General features: G+C 45.6%; 1 protein-coding gene across 4 annotated transcripts in view; it reads left to right on the top strand.

The window, feature by feature from the left end:
- LOC139389900 (plasminogen activator, tissue) overlaps positions 1 to 24,206 on the top strand; it is a 29,101-nt gene that overhangs the window by 691 nt on the left and 4,204 nt on the right. Inside the window, exons 1-13 of one of the 4 annotated variants that reach the window (XM_071136922.1) lie at positions 8,120 to 8,249; positions 9,930 to 10,011; positions 11,775 to 11,817; positions 12,199 to 12,333; positions 12,939 to 13,049; positions 13,976 to 14,150; positions 14,244 to 14,335; positions 14,837 to 15,014; positions 15,120 to 15,205; positions 15,507 to 15,569; positions 20,998 to 21,205; positions 21,288 to 21,424; positions 21,697 to 21,837. In XM_071136922.1, coding sequence (XP_070993023.1) covers positions 9,949 to 10,011; positions 11,775 to 11,817; positions 12,199 to 12,333; positions 12,939 to 13,049; positions 13,976 to 14,150; positions 14,244 to 14,335; positions 14,837 to 15,014; positions 15,120 to 15,205; positions 15,507 to 15,569; positions 20,998 to 21,205; positions 21,288 to 21,424; positions 21,697 to 21,837 — 1,432 coding nt within the window. In that variant the 5' untranslated portion in view covers positions 8,120 to 8,249; positions 9,930 to 9,948. Of the gene's footprint in view, positions 1 to 8,119; positions 8,378 to 9,929; positions 10,012 to 11,774; positions 11,818 to 12,198; positions 12,334 to 12,938; positions 13,050 to 13,975; positions 14,151 to 14,243; positions 14,336 to 14,836; positions 15,015 to 15,119; positions 15,206 to 15,506; positions 15,570 to 20,997; positions 21,206 to 21,287; positions 21,425 to 21,696; positions 21,838 to 24,206 lie in introns of those variants that run through there. The other 3 variants (XM_071136925.1, XM_071136924.1, XM_071136926.1) reach the window with 3 other exon arrangements.

The raw sequence follows: 24,206 nt of genomic DNA, 5'->3' as shown, positions 1-24,206 counted from the left end.
AGCAAGGTGCACACTGCGGTGGTAGACCTACGCGCAAATGTTCCAAGAGAAATTGTAGGCTATTGACTTTATTTTTTATTTTCGATTCGGTTACACACGTCATACGCGGACCACAAGCCTCCCAGGCGGTAGTACGGCTGCACCCTCATCGGTTGAATGGTGTCAGTAAACCTCGGCATTTTTTATCCCATATCGTAGACTTAATGAAAGTTTAACAAATGTACCATTTTGAAAATACACATACATCGCATACTTAATAATAGCATTTATTCCACATTGGAGACTCCAATTAAAGGAACGTTTCAAATATGTAGTCAGCAAACTCCATTTATTTATGAAATACAAATACTCAATTGATTAATCAATCAAATTTATTTTATAAAGCCCTTTTTACATAAGCAGTTGTCACAAAGTGCTTAACAATAACCAGCTTAAAAGCCCAAAGAACAAGCTAGTAAAACAGGAATTTAGGTAGAAACGCAGAGGAACGAGGATCGGGGGGGTGGGCAGTCCTCTTCTGGGTGGAGATAAGAGTACATGTCCGTTAAGGACAGATCTTTCTTCAAAATGTTCAGACATTCATAGATGACCAGCAGGATCAAATAATAATCACAGTGGTTATAGAGGGTGCAACAGATTTGTACCTCAGGAGTACATGTCAGTTGGCTTTTTATAGCCAAGCATTCAGAGGTCGAGAGAAAGATGGTCGAAACATCACATAATGGCATTTATCCTATATTGGGGACTCAATTATAGGACCGTTTCAAATATGTAGTCTGCAAACTCAACGGAATAAGGGCAGAAAGCAAATATTTACACTCTTGGCTGCTATTGTGTAGGCTAGTTATTCTGTTACTTGCAGAGCATGTAGATCTCGTGCATTTTATGTCTGTGCCATTTTCTTCTCACCTGATGTTGGTTGTCTCCACACCTTGGCACATGTAGGCTATGTGCACTCTTAGGGGGGAAAAAATGGATCTTTGGCTGTACCCATAGGAGAACCCTTTTTGGTTCCAGGTATAAATAACCCTTTTGGGTTTCATATAAAACCCTTTCCAGAGGGTTCTACATGGAACCCAAAAGGGTTCTAACTGGAACCAAAAAGGGTTCTCATATGGGGAGAGCCGAATAATCCTTTTGAAACCCTTTTTTCTAAGAGTGCGGGGAAGTGAAAGAGTGACTGAGCCAGCCAAGAGCAATAGTGCAATAGTCACCTAGTTCTTACTCAGTAATTAAGTCAAATACTTCTGACCATACCCTGCCACATCTATCTCTTCCACATTCCTCTCTCCCCTTTCACACCCACACTCATCTCACTCTTTCTCCATCGCACCACATCACTCCATTTCTCTCTTCATCCCCCTCTCCACCTGATGCTCTTGCATTCTTTCACTACTGTAATCCCCCTCTCCATCCCTCCACCTGTCTCCATTCTTCTCTTCATCCCTCTCTCCACCTGATGCTCTTGCATTCTTTCACTACTGTAATCCCCCTCTCCATCCCTCCACCTGTCTCCATTCTTCTCTCTTTATCCCCCTCTCCACCTGATACTCCCCTCACATTCTGTTTCATACCGTCATCTCTCTCCCACCTCTCTTTGCATTCATCTCATTACCCCTCCCTTCACCTGATACTCCCATAGCACATACTGTATCACTTCTTCATCTGTCACTTCACTCAGTAATCCACAGCTCTGGAATGAGGTCATTCTAAAATTTCTTGTTGCAATAGTTCACATTCAAAAACTACAATAACAAGTGAAAGCAGTTGTGAATCAGTGTTCCTTCAGATAACATAACAGAGATTACACAGAATGTTTCTAGGAATGTGGTTCCCTGGAGTCAGCTGTGTGTGTTAGATCCACCCTTTGACTGACTAGCCCTGTATGGAATTGTAGGTTTAAAGCAGCTAGTTTAACTTGGGAATTCCTCTGGATAGCTTTTGTCAATACTAGAGCGCACCCCTATTGTCCTCCGATACAAGGTGACTGAACAAGACAAACCTGAAGTGGCTCACATGCACCACCTACAGGACAGGGTCACTTCCAGGAACTGGCTGATCATTAATGGGCAGCATTGTAGTCCAAACTCAGCAATGTTGCCAAGTAACACGTTGATCCCGGACCATTAATTATGGATCAGTGCATTTAGTGCATTCTTTGTGGTGGCTGGGCTGGTGTTTTAGGCCAGGGGGCCTCTCAGTGCTTTTGCTGACCTGATTCACAGGTCAAGAGCCCGGTATAGCAGGCATAGCTCCAGCCAAGTAGCTTACTATCCCTAAGTAACAGTGTCATGACAGTGTTAGATCAGTTGTCATAAGCAGACATCAGCTCTCATGACATGTTATATCTTTATGACAGCCACTAACATAGTATAGACCTTATGACTGAGGGTTCAAGTGTTGGGAATAACATAGCCAGTGAATCTTCCCCAAAAAGTAATGTGGAGACATGGAAAATAAGGCTATTTTAGAGTATTGGAACCAAACCTAAAGAAGGAAAGGAAGATAATTAGCTAGAACCAAACCAGAGTTCTGTGTCATTGTTTATCAAACTGGTTCAATGTGATGCTAATCAGATTACGCCTATGGCTGCCTGCTTTCTCTCAGTGAAGAATAAACATAACTTTGGCATGTGTGCATGTACAGTCACATACGCCCATCCATACACACAACTTCCTCTGTCTACAACTATTTACTTAATTTCAATTAAATTCATGAAGCTTTATTGGTATGAAAAGTGAAGGAACTTACATTGCCGCATCATATTTTACCAACAGCAACATCAGTACCAAGGCTTGGTACACTTTAAAGATGTTTCCTGTTTCTTTGTCCTCGTTCTAGCAGCTGTAGGTCAGTATTTCAAAAAATCCTTCTATTCAGTTTGATCACTGTTCAGATTTTTGACTAGACATTTTACATTGGAGTCATTTAGCAGACGCTCTTATCCAGAGCGACTTACTAACTGCATTCATTTTAAGATGGCTAGGTGGGACAACCACACATCACAGTCATAGTAAGTCAATCATTCCTCAAAGTAGTTATCAGCAAAGTCAGAGCTAGTCAGGTGTAAAAAATAAATTTAAAAAATGAGTGTTAGTTCACAGGGAGGGGTTGGGGTGAGCAGGGGGTAATGTAGGATTATTTAAGATACGATTTGCATGGGAAGGTTGAACACCAGGTGGGCTGCAGCGTTCTGGATAAGTTGTAGGGGTTTGATGGCACAAGTGGGGAGTCCAGCCAACAGCGAGTTGCAGTACTCCAGACGGGAGATGACAAGTGCCTGGATTAGGAACTGCGCTTCTTCCTGTGTGAGGTAGGGTTGTACTCTACAGATGTTGTTGAGCATGACCCTACAGGAGAGAGTCCCTGCTTTGATGTTTGCAGAGAACGACAGGGTCATGCCAAAGTTCTTCGCACTCTGGGAGGGGGACACCGTGGAGTTATCAACCATGATGGCGAGGTCTTGGAAAGGACATCCCCGGGAGGAAGAGCAGTTCAGTCTTGTTGAGCTTGAGGTGGTGGGCTGACATCCAAATGGAGATATCTGCTAGGCAGGTTGAGGTGCATGTCTCTGGGTGTCAGTAGGGGGGAAGGACAAAAGTATATAATTGAGTGTCATCCGCATAGCAATGATAGTAGAGACCATGTGAGGATATGACAGAGCCGAGTGACTTGGTGTATAAAGAGAAGAGGGCCTAGAACCGAGCCCTGGGGAACACCAGTAGTGAGAGTACGTGGTGCAGGTACAGATCCTCTCCACGTCACCTGGTAGGAGTGACCTGCCAGGTAGGATGCAATCCAAGCGTGTGCAGAGTCTGAAACGCCCAGCCCTGAGAGGGTGGAGAGGAGGATCTGATGGTTCATGGTGTTGAAGGCAGTAGATAGATTTAGGAGGATGAGAACATGTACACAGTCAGCTTTGGCAGTGTGGAGAGATTCCACTAGAGTACTGCAAACGCTGTGCTGAGTTGTCTAGCCCTGTCCTCTGATCCCTAACATTTAACACTTTCTTTCCTATTTCCCTCGAGAGGTTAAATGGCTGCTGATTAGTCTCTACCTGCTGTACCAGTACTGTGGTCACTGGTCAGCAAATCACACATCCTTACTGTACAGGTCAGCTCGCTAGACTCATCCTCACACAGACTGACAGGGGGAGAAGGAGCTGTGCTCAGCACTTAGACAACTCTGTTACTATAATTACAGTTCTGCTTTATGACTGAACTCTAATAGAACATGAGTTACATCAGTAGAACGGATGTGGCCTGTGTGTGGGGCCTGTGTGTTGCCTCAGTCTATCACTAGTTAAGCTCCAATCACAGTTTAACAGCCTCCTCTTCTTACCATAACTCAGACTTGACCTACTGTTGTAAGAGAGCTACAGCCCTCATGGGTGTGTAGGGAATATATTGTCATACAACACAATCAAAAGAAACCATTAACTAACTGGGACAGACCATTGCCTTCTAATCCCTGCTAGAAAATGAGGTAGCCCTTTCCTGCAGTCAATGACCAAAAACAACATCTTTGGCCTCATTGGTGGAATGTTCATATTTTTCAAAATTTCATAACATTTTGTTTTTAAAGACGGAAATCCTGTGTTTCTATGTTAAACAGTTTTGTTATATTTTAGTCTTCTGAGATGTATTGTGTATATAAAGTGTAATATTGGGATGCAAACTCAATGTAATACTAGTAGAAAGAGGAGGAAGGGAAGTGCTACTAAGGTACACAATAGTACATTTTGGTAGATAAAGGTGCTCTTTGGTGAAAGGGGTAAATTGGTCATCAAAAAGAAAGGAGGAGCAAGGCACTCTTCATATAATTGATTAAAATGCCTTCATTAGTATGGCATGTTCAATTAAAACAGTTTTTAAAAACCGACGCGTTTCGGCTGCATGGCCTTCATCAGGGAGTACAAAAAAAAGGAGTACAATGTCCTCTTTTGAACAGCTTTTCAATTAGCCCTAATTGGAAGAGGGAGTGGTTACACAATTGATTGGACTCACCTAGTAAACAATACTATACACATTAAAAGGTGCAATACTGTAGCTAAGTTATCATAAATACAACTCCAAGCTAGAAGTATCAGAACACTAAAAGGTAGTTCTAACCTTAAATATGACTGGGAGAAGTGTCAAGAATAAGAAAGCAATATAGTCCACTAGAACACAACAAACATGAACAATAGTCTAACCATAGCTGAGGGCAAATGAGCAAAATGTCCACTAGATGACAGCAAATGGACCACAACCTTACAGGAAGGGTGAGAAATCCATATCTTAATTTAAACCAGGGTATTTAGTGGCCTGCAGTTTGTACATCCATATCTTCATTTAAACCAGGGTATTTAGTGGCCTGTAGTTTGTAAATCCATATCTTCATTTAAACCAGGGTATTTAGTGGCCTGCAGTTTGTACATCCATATCTTCATTTAAACCAGGGTATTTAGTGGCCTGTAGTTTGTACATCCATATCTTCATTTAAACCAGGGTATTTAGTGGCCTGTAGTTTGTAAATCCATATCTTCATTTAAACCAGGGTATTTAGTGGCCTGTAGTTTGTAAATCCAAAAACTTTCCCTTTGGTTTAACTGTTTAAGACGGTCCCCTTTTCTAATTGAGGCCAGAACATGATCAACACCCATAGCTTGTAGGGAGGCAGGGTTGCCACGGTGTAGGGACTTGTAGTGCCTTGCCATGGGGTAGTCTTCATTGCCTACCCGTATGGCGTACTTGTGTTCCGCTAAGCGGTCTTGAAGGCGTCTCTTTGTCCTTCCAATGTAGAACACCTTGCACTGTGGACATTCCAATCTATAGATGACATGAGTGGTTTTACAGTTAATGAAATGCTTGATGTGGACATTCCAATCTATAGATAACATGAGTGGTTTTACAGTTAATGAAATGCTTGATGTAATACTCCATTTTGGAAGCTGTGTCGACAAAATACTTCTTCTGTGCAATATTACTGCAATGGTTACATTTAAAAGAGCCCTTGGGTTTGTGGTCGAGCCCAGTTTGAGAGTCACCCGGAAGATAACTGGACTAATTTGTCATTTTAGGGTAGGACATCTCTTAAAGCTTATGACTGGTGGCTCAGGAAAGACTTGGCGTAGTAGCGTATCACTTTGGATGATTCCCCAATTATTTAATGATCCTTTTAATGATCTCTGCTTCAGTCCTGTATCTTGTAACAAAATACACTCTCTCTGATGTATCACGAGGCACTCCCCTTCACAACAAGTTCTCTCTGTCAAGTAATCCAGCCCTTATACCTGCATCTTTCAGGACCTGAACGCTATAGCCCCGATTCAAGAAGCGATTCTCCAATTCAGCAGATTTGACACTAGTCTGTTTTCTGATCGCAAATTCTGCGGACTCTTTGAATTGGCCATATGGAATATTCTCTTTTAGCATTTTGGGGTGAAAGCTGTCTGCCCTCAGAATGCTATTCCCATCTGTAGGCTTCCTAAAGATTGATGTGTGCAAACAACCTTGGTCATTTTTACTAATGTCGAGGTCCAAAAAATAAATTTGATCCTTGCTGTACTCCATAGTTAGTTTGATAGGGTTAATGTTGTTAAGGTATTGGTGGAAGGAAATAAGGTAATCTTCTGAGCCGGAGCAGAACAGGCAAACATCATCAATATAGCGTCCCCACCATATAATCTGGTCAAAGAAATGGTTATCAGAAGGATCCAAAATGAAGTCCTTTACCCAGGAAGGGCTGTAGCTCCCATGGCACACCCTTTGACCTGTTTAATACAGTCCTGAAAGATAAAGATGTTATGATTAAGAGTCTATTCAGTCAGTGAGACAATGAATTCTGTAGGAGGCATCTCAGTTTCAGGTCGGGTACTCAAGAAATGGTGCATCGCTGCCAAACCTTGTTCATGTTCAATGGTGGTGTATAGAGACTCCACATCCATGGTGACTAAAAAGGAAGCTGTATCTATATTGTTCAATCCCTTCATTTTGTTCAACACATCTGTGGTATCTTGAAGATAGGCTGGGAGTGATGTCAGAACAGGGTTAATAAAGTAATCAATGTACTTAGATGGGTTCTGTCTGACTTTCATTACCACTGATGACTGGTCTGCTGGGGGTTTTCAAGATGTTTGTGGACCTTTGGAAGAAGGTAAAAGAAGCCATAAGCAGACTAACATCAAATGTATTTAAACTCCTTGTCTGAAATGTAGCCCTTCTCCTTAGCTTCTGTGAGGATCCCTTTCAGGTCAGTTTTTAGGTCCTCTGTAGGGTTGAAGGTAAGATTGGTAGAATTCATTGTCTAATTGACGATAGGCTTCTGTCACGTCTTTACTCCACACTACTGTGGCACCACCTTTGTCTGCTTTTTTATTAACCACAATCTGTTCATTTTTGGACAATGATTCAACTGCATTCTGCTCTGTCTTAGATTACGTTGTGTTTGGTTGGAGTCAATTTTACCCTTAAACAGATTCTCCACATCAAAATGTAATACATTTCAAATCTATCTGACATGGTACAGGTGTCTTTTTAAAGCCCATACCCATGTGTATGAGGTGTATACTTTTGTTTCAAAGTAGATTTGTTCAAGACTACCAAAAATCACTGTGTGACCCTGATTTAGACCACTGCAGTAGGTTTTAAACTCATCAACAAACAACATGCTGACTTAAGAGATGTTCTTGTTATCTTTTAAATTCCTACCAACATACGGGTGTGCAACTGTCTGAGTGTGTGGGTTTAAACGTGTGCATGTGTCTGTTGGCTCTTGTAAGCGCTGGTTTAGTAGGATCATTGCCAGACCACAAACCAGTCCTACACAGACACACTGCATTGTGGGATTGTCAGACAGCATCTGATAATCCTGTGGTGTCTGATGACTGCACCCACACGTTTGTATGTGTATTTGTGTGTGATAGACACATGTTAATGATGGAGGACAGGCACTAGGCGTGTGTGTGTGTGTGTGACAGATAAAACATGAAAGTGAGTGACGTCAGGCACACAGGCTCAATGTTGGCAGGAAACATATGGCCTGGTCTGATAGGCCAGGGGAGGGACAGTAGGGGACCAGCGCAACTCATGCTCTGCCAAAGAGGCTCAGCTAAGGGTAGCCCAAATAAACCAGGAGTGACAAACAACTGGCTTGAAAGGGGTATGTACTATGCTCTGTCTGTGTGTAAGTCCCACACATCTTGCAGAGTCATCCCAGTGAAAGACTCAGGGAGTCTGTGTTCCAGGAAAATCTACTCTTTGCAACTGGTGAGTTGATTAGCTTCATGTTTCTGAGCAGTGCGTGTGTGTGCACAGTTTGACCTCATTTATAACAACACCAGCCCAATCAGCCACAGGGGATTAGAAAAACCATCAGCCAGATGTGGTGTATGTCGGTAGGTAAGGTTTATGTATTGGTCTTGGTCCCATGCAATGACCACAGTGCTGTAGTCTTCCTCAATCCCTTTTCACTCTTTCCATCTTTAACTTTATGTTTTTCTCTTTTGTCATTCCCTCTGTCTTCCCTTTCTCCCTCTCTCTCTCTTTAGGTGTGAGTCATGGTTAGTCACAGTTGAGAGGCTTTAGGGCCTAAAAGGGTTCTGCAGTGCATCTCTAGTCTGATGTGTGTTTTCAGAGAACTAGGTTAATTTACATTTATTCCCATGCTTATTTTATGACTGTGATATGTATTTGTCTTACCTTCTCTAGTTGTAAGTTGCTCTGTGAAATTACTAAAATGTATATGTAAAATTCCATTAGCACATGCTCTTATCCAGCATCCTTCAGTATTACCAAATAGCACGATCATCACACCTTCACCATCACCACACATTTAAAAACACAAAAGTTTGTGTGTCAGATTCAACTAAGTGTGTATTCTGGTTACAAAACGTAGCAAACTCTATAGTAGTGCAACAAACTTTTTGGAAAGCCGGCTTAGTGGTGTCAAACTCTGTAAAGTTTCCGTTTTCTCTCTTGTCCTCATCTGTTTGTCATTAGTCATTCTACCCGTCCATACATCTGTACTCCTGTTTAGAAACTGCTTCCATATTGTATTGGTGTGTTGGGAGAGGGCTTTAGCAACGTTTTATGAGTTCACACAGTTTACTTTAGTCATTTGTACACACACACACACACACGTGAGCTTGTGAGACTACTCCTCGGTGGCAAACTGTGCTTAGTTTGTCACTGTTCTCTGTCCCTCAGGACTAACCCTAAGCTTAAATAGCCTTTGTCCTCATGGGGAAATGTTCCTTGTTTTACTATGCTTGTGGGGACTTCCAGTACCAACGAGGATAGTAATAACGAGGAAAGTAATTGTAAATAAGAATTTGTTGTTAACTGACTTGCCCAGTTAAAGGATTTTTTTTCTTTTAAATACAAGCCCCCACACAGTGACCTATTCAAAGCGACTTACAGTCAGTCATATGTGCATGCATTTTACGTAAGGGTGGCCCCTGGAATCAAACCCACAATCCTGGCGGTGCAAGCGTCATGATCTACCAACTGTGCTACAGAGGACCGCACATGCACACACGAGCACTGCTTTAATTTCCTTCCTGTATATCAGTAGGCCTAAAGGGCTTCACAGGAAATCACAACTTCAAGGAATCAGAAATGCCCGCCAATTCCCCAAAACGTTCCACCTATCCCACCATTTCCCTCTGTCTTACTCAAAGGAAGGGTCAGGGTTAGAGGAAGGGGTAGTATTGAAAAGTCCATCCATCCTCTACCCACATCAGAGTAGCATGCTCGTGACATTGAACCTATTGTTCACTAGGCGTTGGCTTTTTTTGTTCTATTTTTCATAAGTTGTGACTGTGTCCAAGGGATGTTGAGTGCTTGATGTATGTACCCAATGACTTGACTTGTCCTGAATCAACCAAAACAGTCTTTCTTCACATGGCTTAGTAGAGTCTTCAATCATTTGTATTTATTTTCCATCAGAAAAGATCCAGACACAGCCATGGCCAGAGTATTGGGGATGCTGCTCCTCCTGTCCGCTCTCTGCTACTCCCTAGCGGACAAAGTAGGTACCACATCCACTGCACTAACCACAGCTCCAGGTAGAAGTTGCCCTTAGGTGCAGATCTAGGATCAGCTTCACCTATAGGGCCAACTTCACCTCGTAAAATGCACAAGGTGAAAAATGCTAAACTGACCTTAGATCAGAGTCTAGAGTTAACTTCATCACTACTGTTGCCATTCAGACAATACAGTGGGCACCAATTGTGCAAATTCTCCCACTTAAAGATGAGAGGCCTGTAATTTTCATCATAGGTACACTTCAACTATGACAGACAAAATGAGAAAAAAAATACAGAAAATCACATTGTAGGATTTTTTAATGAATTTATTTGCAAATTATGGTGGAAAATAAGTATTTGGTCACCTACAAACAAACAAGATTTCTGGCTCTCACAGACCTGTAACTTCTTCTTTAAGAGGCTCCTCTGTCCTCCACTCGTTACCTGTAATGGCACCTGTTTGAACTTGTTATCAGTATAAAAGACACTGGTCCATAACCTCAAACAGTCACACTCCTAACTCCACTATGGCCAAGACCGAAGAGCTGTCAAAGGACACCAGAAACAAAATTGTAGACCTGCACCAGGCTGGGAAGACTGAATCTGCAATAGGTAAGCAGCTTGGTTTGAAGAAATCAACTGTGGGAGCAATTATTAGGAAATGGAAGACCATACAAGACCACTGAATCTCCCTCGATCTGGGGCTCCACGCAAGATCTCACCCCGTGGGGTCAAAATGATCACAAGAACAGTGAGCAAAAATCCCAGAATCACACGGGGGGACCTAGTGAATGACCTGCAGAGAGCTGGGACCAAAGTAACAAAGCCTACCATCAGTAACACACTACGCCGCCAGGGACTTAAATCCTGCAGTGCCAGACGTGTCCCCCTGCTTAAGCCAGTACGTGTCCAGGCCCGTCTGAAGTTTGCTAAAGAGCATTTGGATGATCCAGAAGAAGATTGGGAGTGTCATGGTCAGATGAAACCAAAATATAACTTTTTGGTAAACTCAACTCGTTGTTTGGAGGACAAAGAATGCTGAGTTGCATCCAAAGAACACTATACCTACTGTGAAGCATGGGGGTGGAAACATCATGCTTTGGGGCTGTTTTTCTGCAAAGGGACCAGGACAACTGATCCGTGTAAAGGAAAGAATGAATGGGGCCATGTATCGTGAGATTTTGAGTGAACCTCCTTCCATCAGCAAGGGCATTGAAGATGAAATGTGGCTGGGTCTTTCAGCATGACAATGATCCCAAACACACCACCCGGGCAACGGAGTGGCTTCGTAAGAAGCATTTCAAGGTCCTGGAGTGGCCTAGCCAGTCTCCAGATCTCAACTCCATAGAAAATCTTTGGAGGGAGTTGAAAGTCCGTGTTGCCCAGCAACAGCCCCATAACATCACTGCTCTAGAGGAGATCTGCATGGAGGAATGGGCCAAAATACCAGCAACAGTGTGTGAACCTTGTGAAGACTTACAGAAACTGTTTGACCTCTGTCATTGCCAACAAAGTATTGAGATACTTTTGTTATTGACCAAATACTTATTTTCCACCATAATTTGCAAATAAATTCATAAAAAATCCTACAATGTGATTGTCTGGATTTTTTTCTCATTTTGTCTGTCATAGTTAAATTACAGGCCTCATCTTTTTAAGTGGGAGAACTTGCACAATTGGTGGCTGACTAAATACTTTTTTGCCCCACTGTGTTTATTGGTACTGTGGAGATTTGAGCTCACTTCTCTTACCTCTCCCATGGCAGGTTGAGCTTCGTCACACCAAAAGAGGGACAAGAAACTATAAAGGTGAGCATGGACTGCCCACTCACCCTCTTACACCCCTCTTCTGTCCCTCCCTTCACACCACAGTAGGCTACTGAATGGAGGACGGCTCATAATAATGGAATGGTATCAAACACGTGTAAGCATGTGTTGGATACCTTTCCATTTATTCTGTTCCAGCCACTGGTGCCCAGCCATTAAGGTGCCGCTGGCCACCTGTGCTTCACACTAATCATGTGTTAGCTACAACAAATAATTTGTTTGTATGTCACCTACACCTTCTCTTTTCATGTGTATTCATTATGTATCTGTCTCATCTTGTAAGTGACTCATGTGTCTGTCTCTCTATGTCTTTGTTTCTACCCCTGTGTGTGTTTCTGTGTTCGTGTGTGTTTGTATGCATAGAGCGGTGTGTGGATGGCCAGTCGGCTGTGGTGCGTGGTTTTGGGGACACGTGGTTGAGATGGAGGGGCCAGCTTGTGGAGCGCTGCACCTGTGCATCACGAGGACGACAGCGCTGTCACTCTGTGCCAGTCACCAGTGAGTGGAAACACACAGACAAACACATATACTGTATATAAATACAGACACACACACACACACACACACACTCACAACCCCCTTTAGGCGGGCAGAGTGACAACACTGTTCAGCTTGTTTTTCTGTAACTTGTTTCCTTTTCCAGAACCCCTTCCCTCTGTCTGCCTTCCCTCTGTCCACTCTGTATTTACAGTATCTCTCCCTTCTGGTCCCTTACTTTCCTCCACTATGGAGAGTGGTTGGTGTCATGGAGAGAAAGGGTGTAGTCTAGGATGTATAGTCATTAGAACACCCACCCATTGTGACTTTCACTATATTTAAATGCACACACATGTTCCTTCAACCCCACTGAACAATGCTATGATGCATGACCACCCATCTGATGACAGACAAATCACTACCTCGTTCTCAGCTTGTGAGGTTATACGCTGTCAACAGAGACGTGAAAATTGGGGTTGAAGCTGTTCTGAAAAAAAGGGAAATTATGAAATTTTGTATGTGACGTAAAAGAAGGCATAACAGGTGGGCTCTTCGTCTGGTCTAGTAAATATTGTTGTTAGAGAAATAATAAACACGTCAAACCATCCCTCTCTCCATCCCTGTAGCCTGCTATCAGTCAAGGTGCTACAACGGGGGAACCTGTAAGGAGATGGTCTACTCCTCTGACTACCTGTGTCAGTGTCCACCAGGCTTCACTGGGGCTCAGTGTGAGATCAGTAAGTAGAGCACAGAAACCACGCTACACTGTCAATAAATACTTCTCTCGCCTCATATACTACTGAAAAACAAGGACAAGGGATAGCTATTGATGTCTATCTATTAGCATCTAGTAGTAATGTTGGTTACTACTATCATTAGGGCAGTAGACACATAGAGAATGGTAGAACGTAATCCTGTGACAATGACTAAAAAAGATTATGGAGTTGTGGTCTGTGGGCCAGCCATAAAATAAAAATAGTTTACACCCCAGAAGCCAAAATCTGGAACGCCATGGAACTCAGTGGTTAGCTGGCATCAATCGGTTTGTTTTAATCCCGTTGGGAGGCCGTTGTTGAGTGGGTGGGGTATTTACATGTAAATTCGTAACACATGTTGATGGCCTAATGAGTGGGTTCACTGCCAAACGAGTGAGCCCAGAGTCATATTATATGACGTCATCTATCAGCGTCATAATTCATCGTTGGTCATTTGATGAAACCACAATGGCCAAACTCTGTCCCCATGTGACTCTGAGTGAGCCTAAAAAGAGCGGTACATCCTCTCTACATGAGTTTACTCATGCGTGTGTCATTGCATGGATACCATAAGATCAGGGAGCCGAAACACGGAATAGGTGTGAGTGAGTCCTTAGTCATGTAACCAGGATGCATGACGATAGGAGGAAGCCATAGAGGAAGGCCGACAGCTAGACAGACAGACTTTATCAGATCAACATGGTTGTTATGATAATGTATTTTCCCATAGATACCGCGTCTGTGTCCCAAATGGGACCCTATTTCCTACATAGTGCTCTACTTTTCACCAGAGCCCTATATGCTCTGGTCAAAAGTAGTGCGCTATGAAGGGAATAGGGTGCCATTTGGGACAGAGATTGTGTTTGGATGGCTGGATTGGATAGACTAATTTCTCTCCCTCTCTACAGACACCACTGAGAAGTGTGTGGTGGGCCAGGGTAAAGGGTACCGTGGTACGTGGAGTATCAGTCGAACCGGCTCAGAATGTATCAACTGGAACTCCACAGCCCTCAGAGGGAGGACGTTCACAGCTAAGAGACCAGAGGCGAACAGCCTGGGGCTGGGCAATCACAACTACTGCAGGTACAAACACATACACGCACAAATACACACACACGCACATACATCAATCGAGCACTCAAGATAAATATTCCCCTCCCCTGTTCTCTCTCTTAGGAATCCAAGCGATGATACTAAGCCATGGTGTCATGTCTACAAGGGAACCCAGATAGCCTGGGAGTTCTGTACTCTCTCCAGCTGCCCTGCAGGTAATGACATGACAACGTAATACTGTACCGCTATTTGGTTATGTAGCGGACACGAGTTCGTCATGGTCACCTAATGAGGTAGTCCGCCCTGTGAACTTCAAAACCAGTGTCTGCACTTGGCCCAAGAGGGAATTTCCTCTTGATCTAAGAGGTTGGTTGTTCCCATGGGAGACCTGGGTTCATGTCCTGCTTGTTAACAATGGCGCCAAACGTGCAGTGGTGTCTCATGGGGGAGGAGGTCAAAGGGGAGTGAATGTAACGGACATGAGTTGGTCATGGTCACGTGATGAGGTAGCACTGCCTGCAAACTTCAAAACCAGTGTCTGCCCTCTGCAATTTCCTCTTGGTGTAATGGTCTAAAACGTTGGTTTCTCCTGTGGGGTTCATATCCTGCATGATACAGTTACATTGTCGCCTTGCCAAACTATGACAAGAAGGCTACTTGACTGACTGTAGTCCACAGCGTAAATGAAATATGTGCCTCACCCTGTGTTTTTCCAGACCAGAGCCCAGCGGAGTGTGTGCAGGGCTCGGGGCAGACGTACAGGGGGAAGACAGCCATCACTAAGAAGGGCTACAGCTGTCTCGCCTGGGACTCACCCCTCATCACCCACAAGTTCTACAACGCATGGAGTACGGAGGCCAGAGAGCTGGGGCTGGGAAGTCACAACTTCTGCAGGTAGGATTATAAACACACAGAGAAACTCTCTCACACATGCATGCTGGACACATACACTCGCACGCACACACAACCACACACTTATACATTCTCTCTTTCTTTCAGGAACCCAGACGGTGATCTCGGCCCCTGGTGTCACGTCTACAGAAACATGAAGCTGACCTGGGAGCTCTGTAACATCACCAAATGCAGTGAGTATCTCTGTTACCCTGTTACCATGACTACTGTCCAATAATATCGGCAACAGTATGAATGTATATGTCCTCATGTGCCGGTCAAATTAACACTGTATATTCTGCCAAGATTTGTCATCACCTACAGTAGCTTACTGTAATGCATGTAATGACTAAGAAGACAAGGAGTCAAATGACTGTCGGGATTGCAATGAGTGAAATGCCTAGGAGTGTAATTGAGTACATTTGCAACTGTAGTCACGCTGTATGAGTATTTGATATCTAATGTCGTACTGAACAGTATATGTTTGTTCTTTAGGGAGGAGACCTACTACCATCACTACTCTAGGCCCCAGGGCTCCCACCACCAACAACAACAGAGGTAAGAGGACAGTCACAAAACAACACATTACATTTACCTGTACACTTGTCTTCTTCCTCCACACCTCCCCCTCTCCTTTTATTCCTCCTCTACTCCACACCTCCCCCTCTCCTTTTATTCCTCCTCTACTCCACACCTCCCCCTCTCCTTTTATTCCTCCTCTATACCACACCTCCCCCTCTGCTTTTATTCCTCCTCTATACCACACCTCCCCCTCTCCTTTTATTCCTCCTCTATACCACACCTCCCCCTCTCCTTTTATTCCTCCTCTATACCACACCTCCCCCTCTCCTTTTATTCCTCCTCTACACCACACCTCCCCCTCTCCTTTTATTCCTCTTCTTCCTCCACACCTCCCTCTCTCCTTTTATTCCTCCTCTATACCACACCTCCCCCTCTCCTTTTATTCCTCCTCTACACCACACCTCCCCCTCTCCTTTTATTCTTCCTCTACACCACACCTCCCCCTCTCCTTTTATTCCTCCTCTACACCACACCTCCCCCTCTCCTTTTATTCCTCCTCTACACCACACCTCCCCCTCTCCTTTTATTCCTCTTCTTCCTCCACACCTCCCCCTCTCCTTTTATTCCTCCTCTACACCACACCTCCCCCTCTCCTTTTATTCCTCCTCTACTCCACACCTCCCCCTCTCCTTTTATTCTTCCTCTACTCCACACCTCCCCCTCTCCTTTTATTCCTCCTCTACTCCACACCTCCCCCTCTCCTTTTATTCCTCCTCTACTCCACACCTCCCCCTCTCCTTTTATTCCTCTTCTACACCACACCTCCCCCTCTCCTTTTATTCCTCCTCTACACCACACCTCCCCCTCTCCTTTTATTCCTCCTCTACACCACACCTCCCCCTCTCCTTTTATTCCTCTTCTTCCTCCACACCTCCCCCTCTCCTTTTATTCCTCCTCTACACCACACCTCCCCCTCTCCTTTTATTCCTCTTCTTCCTCCACACCTCCCCCTCTCCTTTTATTCCTCCTCTACACCACACCTCCCCCTCTCCTTTTATTCCTCCTCTACACCACACCTCCCCCTCTCCTTTTATTCCTCCTCTACTCCACACCTCCCCCTCTCCTTTTATTCCTCCTCTACTCCACACCTCCCCCTCCTTTTATTCCTCCTCTACTCCACACCTCCCCCTCTCCTTTTATTCCTCCTCTACTCCACACCTCCCCCTCTCCTTTTATTCCTCCTCTACACCACACCTCCCCCTCTCCTTTTATTCCTCCTCTACTCCACACCTCCCCCTCTCCTTTTATTCCTCCTCTACACCACACCTCCCCCTCTCCTTTTATTCCTCCTCTACACCACACCTCCCCCTCTCCTTTTATTCCTCTTCTTCCTCCACACCTCCCCCTCTCCTTTTATTCCTCCTCTACACCACACCTCCCCCTCTCCTTTTATTCCTCCTCTACACCACACCTCCCCCTCTCCTTTTATTCCTCCTCTACACCACACCTCCCCCTCTCCTTTTATTCCTCCTCTACACCACACCTCCCCCTCTCCTTTTATTCCTCTTCTACACCACACCTCCCCCTCTCCTTTTATTCCTCTTCTACACCACACCTCCCCCTCTCCTTTTATTCCTCTTCTACACCACACCTCCCCCTCTCCTTTTATTCCTCTTCTACACCACACCTCCCCCTCTCCTTTTATTCCTCTTCTACACCACACCTCCCCCTCTCCTTTTATTCCTCTTCTACACCACACCTCCCCCTCTCCTTTTATTCCTCTTCTACACCACACCTCCCCCTCTCCTTTTATTCCTCCTCTACACCACACCTCCCCCTCTCCTTTTATTCCTCCTCTACTCCACACCTCCCCCTCTCCTTTTATTCCTCTTCTACTCCACACCTCCCCCTCTCCTTTTATTCCTCTACACCACACCTCCCCCTCTCCTTTTATTCCTCCTCTACTCCACACCTCCCCCTCTCCTTTTATTCCTCCTCTACACCACACCTCCCCCTCTCCTTTTATTCCTCCTCTACACCACACCTCCCCCTCTCCTTTTATTCCTCTTCTTCCTCCACACCTCCCCCTCTCCTTTTATTCCTCCTCTACACCACACCTCCCCCTCTCCTTTTATTCCTCTTCTTCCTCCACACCTCCCCCTCTCCTTTTATTCCTCCTCTATACCACACCTCCCCCTCTCCTTTTATTCCTCTTCTTCCTCCACACCTCCCCCTCTCCTTTTCTTCCTCCACACCTCCCCCTCTCCTTTTATTCCTCCTCTATACCACACCTCCCCCTCTCCTTTTATTCCTCCTCTACACCACACCTCCCCCTCTCCTTTTATTCCTCCTCTACACCACACCTCCCCCTCTCCTTTTATTCCTCCTCTACACCACACCTCCCCCTCTCCTTTTATTCCTCCTCTATACCACACCTCCCCCTCTCCTTTTATTCCTCCTCTACACCACACCTCCCCCTCTCCTTTTATTCCTCCTCTACACCACACCTCCCCCTCTCCTTTTATTCCTCCTCTACACCACACCTCCCCCTCTCCTTTTATTCCTCTTCTACTCCACACCTCCCCCTCTCCTTTTATTCCTCCTCTACACCACACCTCCCCCTCTCCTTTTATTGCTCTTCTTCCTCCACACCTCCCCCTCTCCTTTTATTCCTCTTCTTCCTCCACACCTCCCCCTCTCCTTTTATTCCTCCTCTATACCACACCTCCCCCTCTCCTTTTATTCCACACCTCCCCCTCTCCTTTTATTCCTCCCTCCACACCTCCCCCTCTCCTTTTATTCCTCCTCTATACCACACCTCCCCCTCTCCTTTTATTCCTCCTCTATACCACACCTCCCCCTCTCCTTTTATTCCTCCTCTATACCACACCTCCCCCTCTCCTTTTATTCCTCCTCTACACCACACCTCCCCCTCTCCTTTTATTCCTCCTCTACACCACACCTCCCCCTCTCCTTTTATTCCTCCTCTATACCACACCTCCCCCTCTCCTTTTATTCCTCCTCTACACCACACCTCCCACTCTCCTTTTATTCCTCCTCTACACCACACCTCCCCCTCTCCTTTTATTCCTCCTCTACACCACACCTCCCCCTCTCCTTTTATTCCTCTTCTTCCTCCACACCTCCCCCTCTCCTTTTATTCCTCCTCTACACCACACCTCCCCCTCTCCTTTTATTCCTCCTCTACACCACACCTCCCCCTCTCCTTTTATTCCTCTTCTTCCTCCACACCTCCCCCTCTCCTTTTATTCCTCTTCTTCCTCCACACCTCCCCCTCTCCTTTTATTCCACTTCTTCCTCCACACCTCCCCCTCTCCTTTTATTCCTCCTCTACTCCACCCGTCCCCCTCTCCTTTTATTCCTCCTCTACTCCACACCTCCCCCTCTCCTTTTATTCCTCCTCTATACCACACCTCCCCCTCTCCTTTTATTCCTCCTCTATACCACACCTCCCCCTCTCCTTTTATTCCTCCTACACCACACCTCCCCCTCTCCTTTTATTCCTCCTCTACACCACACCTCCCCCTCTCCTTTTATTCCTCCTCTACACCACACCTCCCCCTCTCCTTTTATTCCTCCTCTACACCACACCTCCCCCTCTCCTTTTATTCCTCCTCTACACCACACCTCCCCCTCTCCTTTTATTCCTCCTCTACACCACACCTCCCCCTCTCCTTTTATTCCTCCTCTACACCACACCTCCCCCTCTCCTTTTATTCCTCCTCTACACCACACCTCCCCCTCTCCTTTTATTCCTCCTCTACACCACACCTCCCCCTCTCCTTTTATTCCTCTTCTTCCTCCACACCTCCCCCTCTCCTTTTATTCCTCCTCTTCCTCCACACCTCCCCCTCTCCTTTTATTCCTCTTCTTCCTCCACACCTCCCCCTCTCCTTTTATTCCTCTTCTTCCTCCACACCTCCCCCTCTCCTTTTTTTCCTCTTCTTCCTCCACACCTCCCCCTCTCCTTTTATTCCTCCTCTATACCACACCTCCCCCTCTCCTTTTATTCCTCTTCTTCCTCCACACCTCCCCCTCTCCTTTTATTCCTCCTCTATACCACACCTCCCCCTCTCCTTTTATTCCTCCTCTATACCACACCTCCCCCTCTCCTTTTATTCCTCCTCTACACCACACCTCCCCCTCTCCTTTTATTCCTCCTCTATACCACACCTCCCCCTCTCCTTTTATTCCTCCTCTACACCACACCTCCCACTCTCCTTTTATTCCTCCTCTACACCACACCTCCCCCTCTCCTTTTATTCCTCCTCTACACCACACCTCCCCCTCTCCTTTTTTTCCTCTTCTTCCTCCACACCTCCCCCTCTCCTTTTATTCCTCCTCTACACCACACCTCCCCCTCTCCTTTTATTCCTCCTCTACACCACACCTCCCCCTCTCCTTTTATTCCTCTTCTTCCTCCACACCTCCCCCTCTCCTTTTATTCCTCTTCTTCCTCCACACCTCCCCCTCTCCTTTTATTCCTCTTCTTCCTCCACACCTCCCCCTCTCCTTTTATTCCTCCTCTACTCCACACCTCCCCCTCTCCTTTTATTCCTCCTCTATACCACACCTCCCCCTCTCCTTTTATTCCTCCTACACCACACCTCCCCCTCTCCTTTTATTCCTCCTCTACTCCACACCTCCCCCTCTCCTTTTATTCCTCCTCTATACCACACCTCCCCCTCTCCTTTTATTCCTCCTACACCACACCTCCCCCTCTCCTTTTATTCCTCCTCTACACCACACCTCCCCCTCTCCTTTTATTCCTCCTCTACACCACACCTCCCCCACCACACCTCTCCTTTTATTCCTCCTCTACACCACACCTCCCCCTCTCCTTTTATTCCTCCTCTACACCACACCTCCCCCTCTCCTTTTATTCCTCCTCTACACCACACCTCCCCCTCTCCTTTTATTCCTCCTCTACTCCACACCTCCCCCTCTCCTTTTATTCCTCCTCTATACCACACCTCCCCCTCTCCTTTTATTCCTCCTCTATACCACACCTCCCCCTCTCCTTTTATTCCTCCTACACCACACCTCCCCCTCTCCTTTTATTCCTCCTCTACACCACACCTCCCCCTCTCCTTTTATTCCTCCTCTACACCACACCTCCCCCTCTCCTTTTATTCCTCCTCTACACCACACCTCCCCCTCTCCTTTTATTCCTCCTCTACACCACACCTCCCCCTCTCCTTTTATTCCTCCTCTACACCACACCTCCCCCTCTCCTTTTATTCCTCCTCTACACCACACCTCCCCCTCTCCTTTTATTCCTCTTCCTCCTTTACACCTCCCCATCTCCTTTTATTCCTCTTCCTCCTTTACACCTCCCCATCTCCTTTTATTCCTCCTCTTCCTCCTTCACACCCCCCCTTCTTCCTCTTTAAACCTTGAGGTTTATACATCTGAAAATGATATATTGACTGCCCCCCCATAGGTACCTGTGGACAGCGTGCTGACAACAATCTCAGTCGACCCTCCTTCCGTATCCTGGGGGGGGCCCGGCAGAGTGACATCACAGAGCAGCCATGGCAGGCAGCCATCAACGTGTTCCGGTCCACATACAAAGCACACTTGTTCCTGTGTGGAGGGGTCCTCATAGACTCCTGTTGGGTCCTCTCTGCTGCACACTGCTTCGACGAGAGGTAGGTTTAATACACACGTGCGCACACACACACACACACACAGACACCCAAGTGTGACTCACTGATTTGCTTTCTCCGTTAGGTTTAAACCAGAGCGTCTGCAAGTGGTTCTGGGTCAGACGTTTCGTAAGAACTCCTCCAGCAGTGACCAGATCTTTGAGGTGGAGAAGTACTGGACCCACGAGAAATACAACGAGGAAAACTTTGACAACGACATTGGTGACCCATTTTTTTACATGACATTTTAGTAATTTAGCAGATGCTCTTATCCAGAGCGACTTACAGTAGTGATTGCATAAATTTTTATACTGCTACCCCGTGGGAATTGAACCTGTACCAACTGAGCTATATTGGACAGCACAATGTTAGGCACTGACTCGCAAGAGGCTTATGGCTTGATTATGTAGCATATGTAAAGAGCTGTTGTAACCAAAGTAAAGAAATATCACTAATTCTCTCTTTGCCCTCCTCCTCCCTCCCCCTCTTCTCAGTCTTGCTGAAGTTGAAGAGTGATAGTGGCCTGTGTGCTGTGAACTCCCCGGAGGTGTTGCCCGCCTGTCTGCCTGACCCAGGCCTGGTACTGCCTGACTGGACCGAGTGTGAGATCTCTGGCTACGGCAGAGAGGAGGAGTGTAAGACAGACATCACCCTTTCTTTGAAATGTTTCTTTCTTTTTTAAACTCGTGAAGCTTAGCGAAGTGTTTCTGTGGTTTATTTTCTGATGCCCATTAGAGGACAGTAGCCTGAGGCACACTCAGGTTTTTGTGAAAGGGTGGAGAAGAATGTTGACGTACACTACATGACCAAAAGTGTGTGGACACCTGCTCATCTCGTTCCAAAATCATGAGCATTAATATGGAGTTGGTCCCTCCCTTTGCTGCTATAACAGCCTCCACTCTTCTGGGGATACTTTTTTTATTTTGTAATTTTTTACCACCTTTTTCTTCCCAATTTTGAGATTTCCAATTGCGATCTTGTGTCATCTCTGCAACTCCCCAACGGGCTCGGGTGAGGCGACGGTATAGTCCTGCGTCCTTTGAAACATGACCCGCTAAACCGCGTTTCTTAACACCTGCCCGCTTAACCTAGAAGCCAGCTGCACCGTGTCGGAGGAAACACAGTTTAACTGACGACTGAAGTCAGCTAGAGCGTGATGAGCCAAGGAAAGCCCCCCGGCCAAACCCTTACAACGCTGGGCCAAATGTGCGTCGCCCTATGGGACTCCCGGTCATGGCCAGTTGTGACACAGCCTGGGATCAAACCCGGGTCTGTAGTGACGCTTCAAGCACTGTGATGCAGTGCCTTAGACCGCTGCGCCACTCGGGAGGCCCCTTTCTGGGATGACTTTTCACTAGATGTTGGAACATTCCTGCAGGGACTTGCTTCCATTCAGCCACGAGAGTATTAGTGAGGTCGGGCACTGATGTTGGGCGATTAGGTCTGGCTCGCAGTCGGCTTTCCAGTTCATCCCAAAGGTGTTTGACGGGGTTTTCATGCCTTCCCCGAACTGTTGTCACAAAGTTGGAAGCACAGAATTGTCTATAATGTCATTGTATGCTGTAGCGTTAAAATTTCCCTTCACTGGACTAAGGGGTCTAGCCCGAACCATGAAAAACAGCCCCAGACCATTACTCCTCCTCCACCAAACTTTACAGTTGGCACGACAAATGCATTGGGGCAGGTAGCGTTCCCCTGGCATCCCACAAACCCAGATTCGTCTGTCGGACTGCCAGATGGCATTCATCTCTCCAGAGAATGTGTTTCCACTGCTCCAGAGTCCAATGGCAGCGAGCTTTACACCACTCCACTCCAGCAGACCCTTGGCATTGCGCATGGTGAGCTTAGGCTTGTGTGCAGCTGCTCGGCCATGAAGACCCATATCATGAATCTCCCGACTAACAGTTATTGTGCTGACGTTGCTTCCAGAGCAGAGCATGTGAGCAGAGTTGAGCGGTTGAAAATCCCGCTCATCTCTCATGGAGCGGTGTGAAACGCTGATCCATGTCCTTTCCAACTGTTCTGCTAAAAACCGCTCCGCTCACACAGGAAACAATACTGCTACTCCAAATTCGCTCCATTCATTACAATCACAATTTAACCAACACCCATCTTATTTCTCTGACTACCTGGAACTACCATTTGGTTTGAAGTATTGAAACCAAACCATATGGATTTGAATGAAAAGTATTTGAATAAAGAGAAGGGAAATGTAGGAAGTGGACATAATTTCAAATAGGCTACATGTCATATTATACAGCATACAATCACTCTAAATAGGTCAGGAGCCAGACAGGGAGCCTTAATTATTTAGGCGATATCATTTCAATTATTTCAAGGCTATAGCCTACAAAGAAATGCATTTGCGAGTGCGACACAATAGGCTGGTAGAGATATAAAGTATTCAGCATTTAAACAACATTTTGTTGTATTCAATCATTATAGTCTATACTTTTTTAGAAACAGGATTTTAGCCAATCTGTGGCTGCAGGCTCATGCGATGGTGCCTGGAGAGCCGTTCAGCAGCAGAGAATATCCTCTCCACACCTGCAGAGCCACTGGGGATGCTAAACACCCTTTTGGCCACTCTTGCCAGGCTGGGCAGAGATACAGAGTTGTTTTGAATTTTTCTATAGGTCAGCCTAAAGGTTTTTAGGCAAAATAACTAAATCAAAACAGAAAGCTCCTTGAATGTGGGAGTATGCCAGGCCTATTGTGCCAAAATCAATTATGGCCTGTTGTATAGATAATAGAACAAAAATGAACAAAATGTTTTAAGAGATCAGATTTTTTGTTTATAAATACTTTGCTACAATGACACACTTAGTTATCTACCCTCCTAATTTCTTTCTTTTAGCTTGTGCTCGTAGTAAGAACACCATCATGCTTTTGGGATATGTGTCTTTTCAGATTCCACAATGATTATTTAGTTGTGGACAATACATCACCACACTCCCTCGTGCTCTTGGTCCTCATATTTGTAAGTCACCTTGATTTAGCACCT

Source organism: Oncorhynchus clarkii, chromosome 30, assembly GCF_045791955.1.
Source record: "Oncorhynchus clarkii lewisi isolate Uvic-CL-2024 chromosome 30, UVic_Ocla_1.0, whole genome shotgun sequence".
Taxonomy (NCBI): domain Eukaryota; kingdom Metazoa; phylum Chordata; class Actinopteri; order Salmoniformes; family Salmonidae; genus Oncorhynchus; species Oncorhynchus clarkii.
This window is presented reverse-complemented; position numbering and strand designations above follow the sequence as displayed.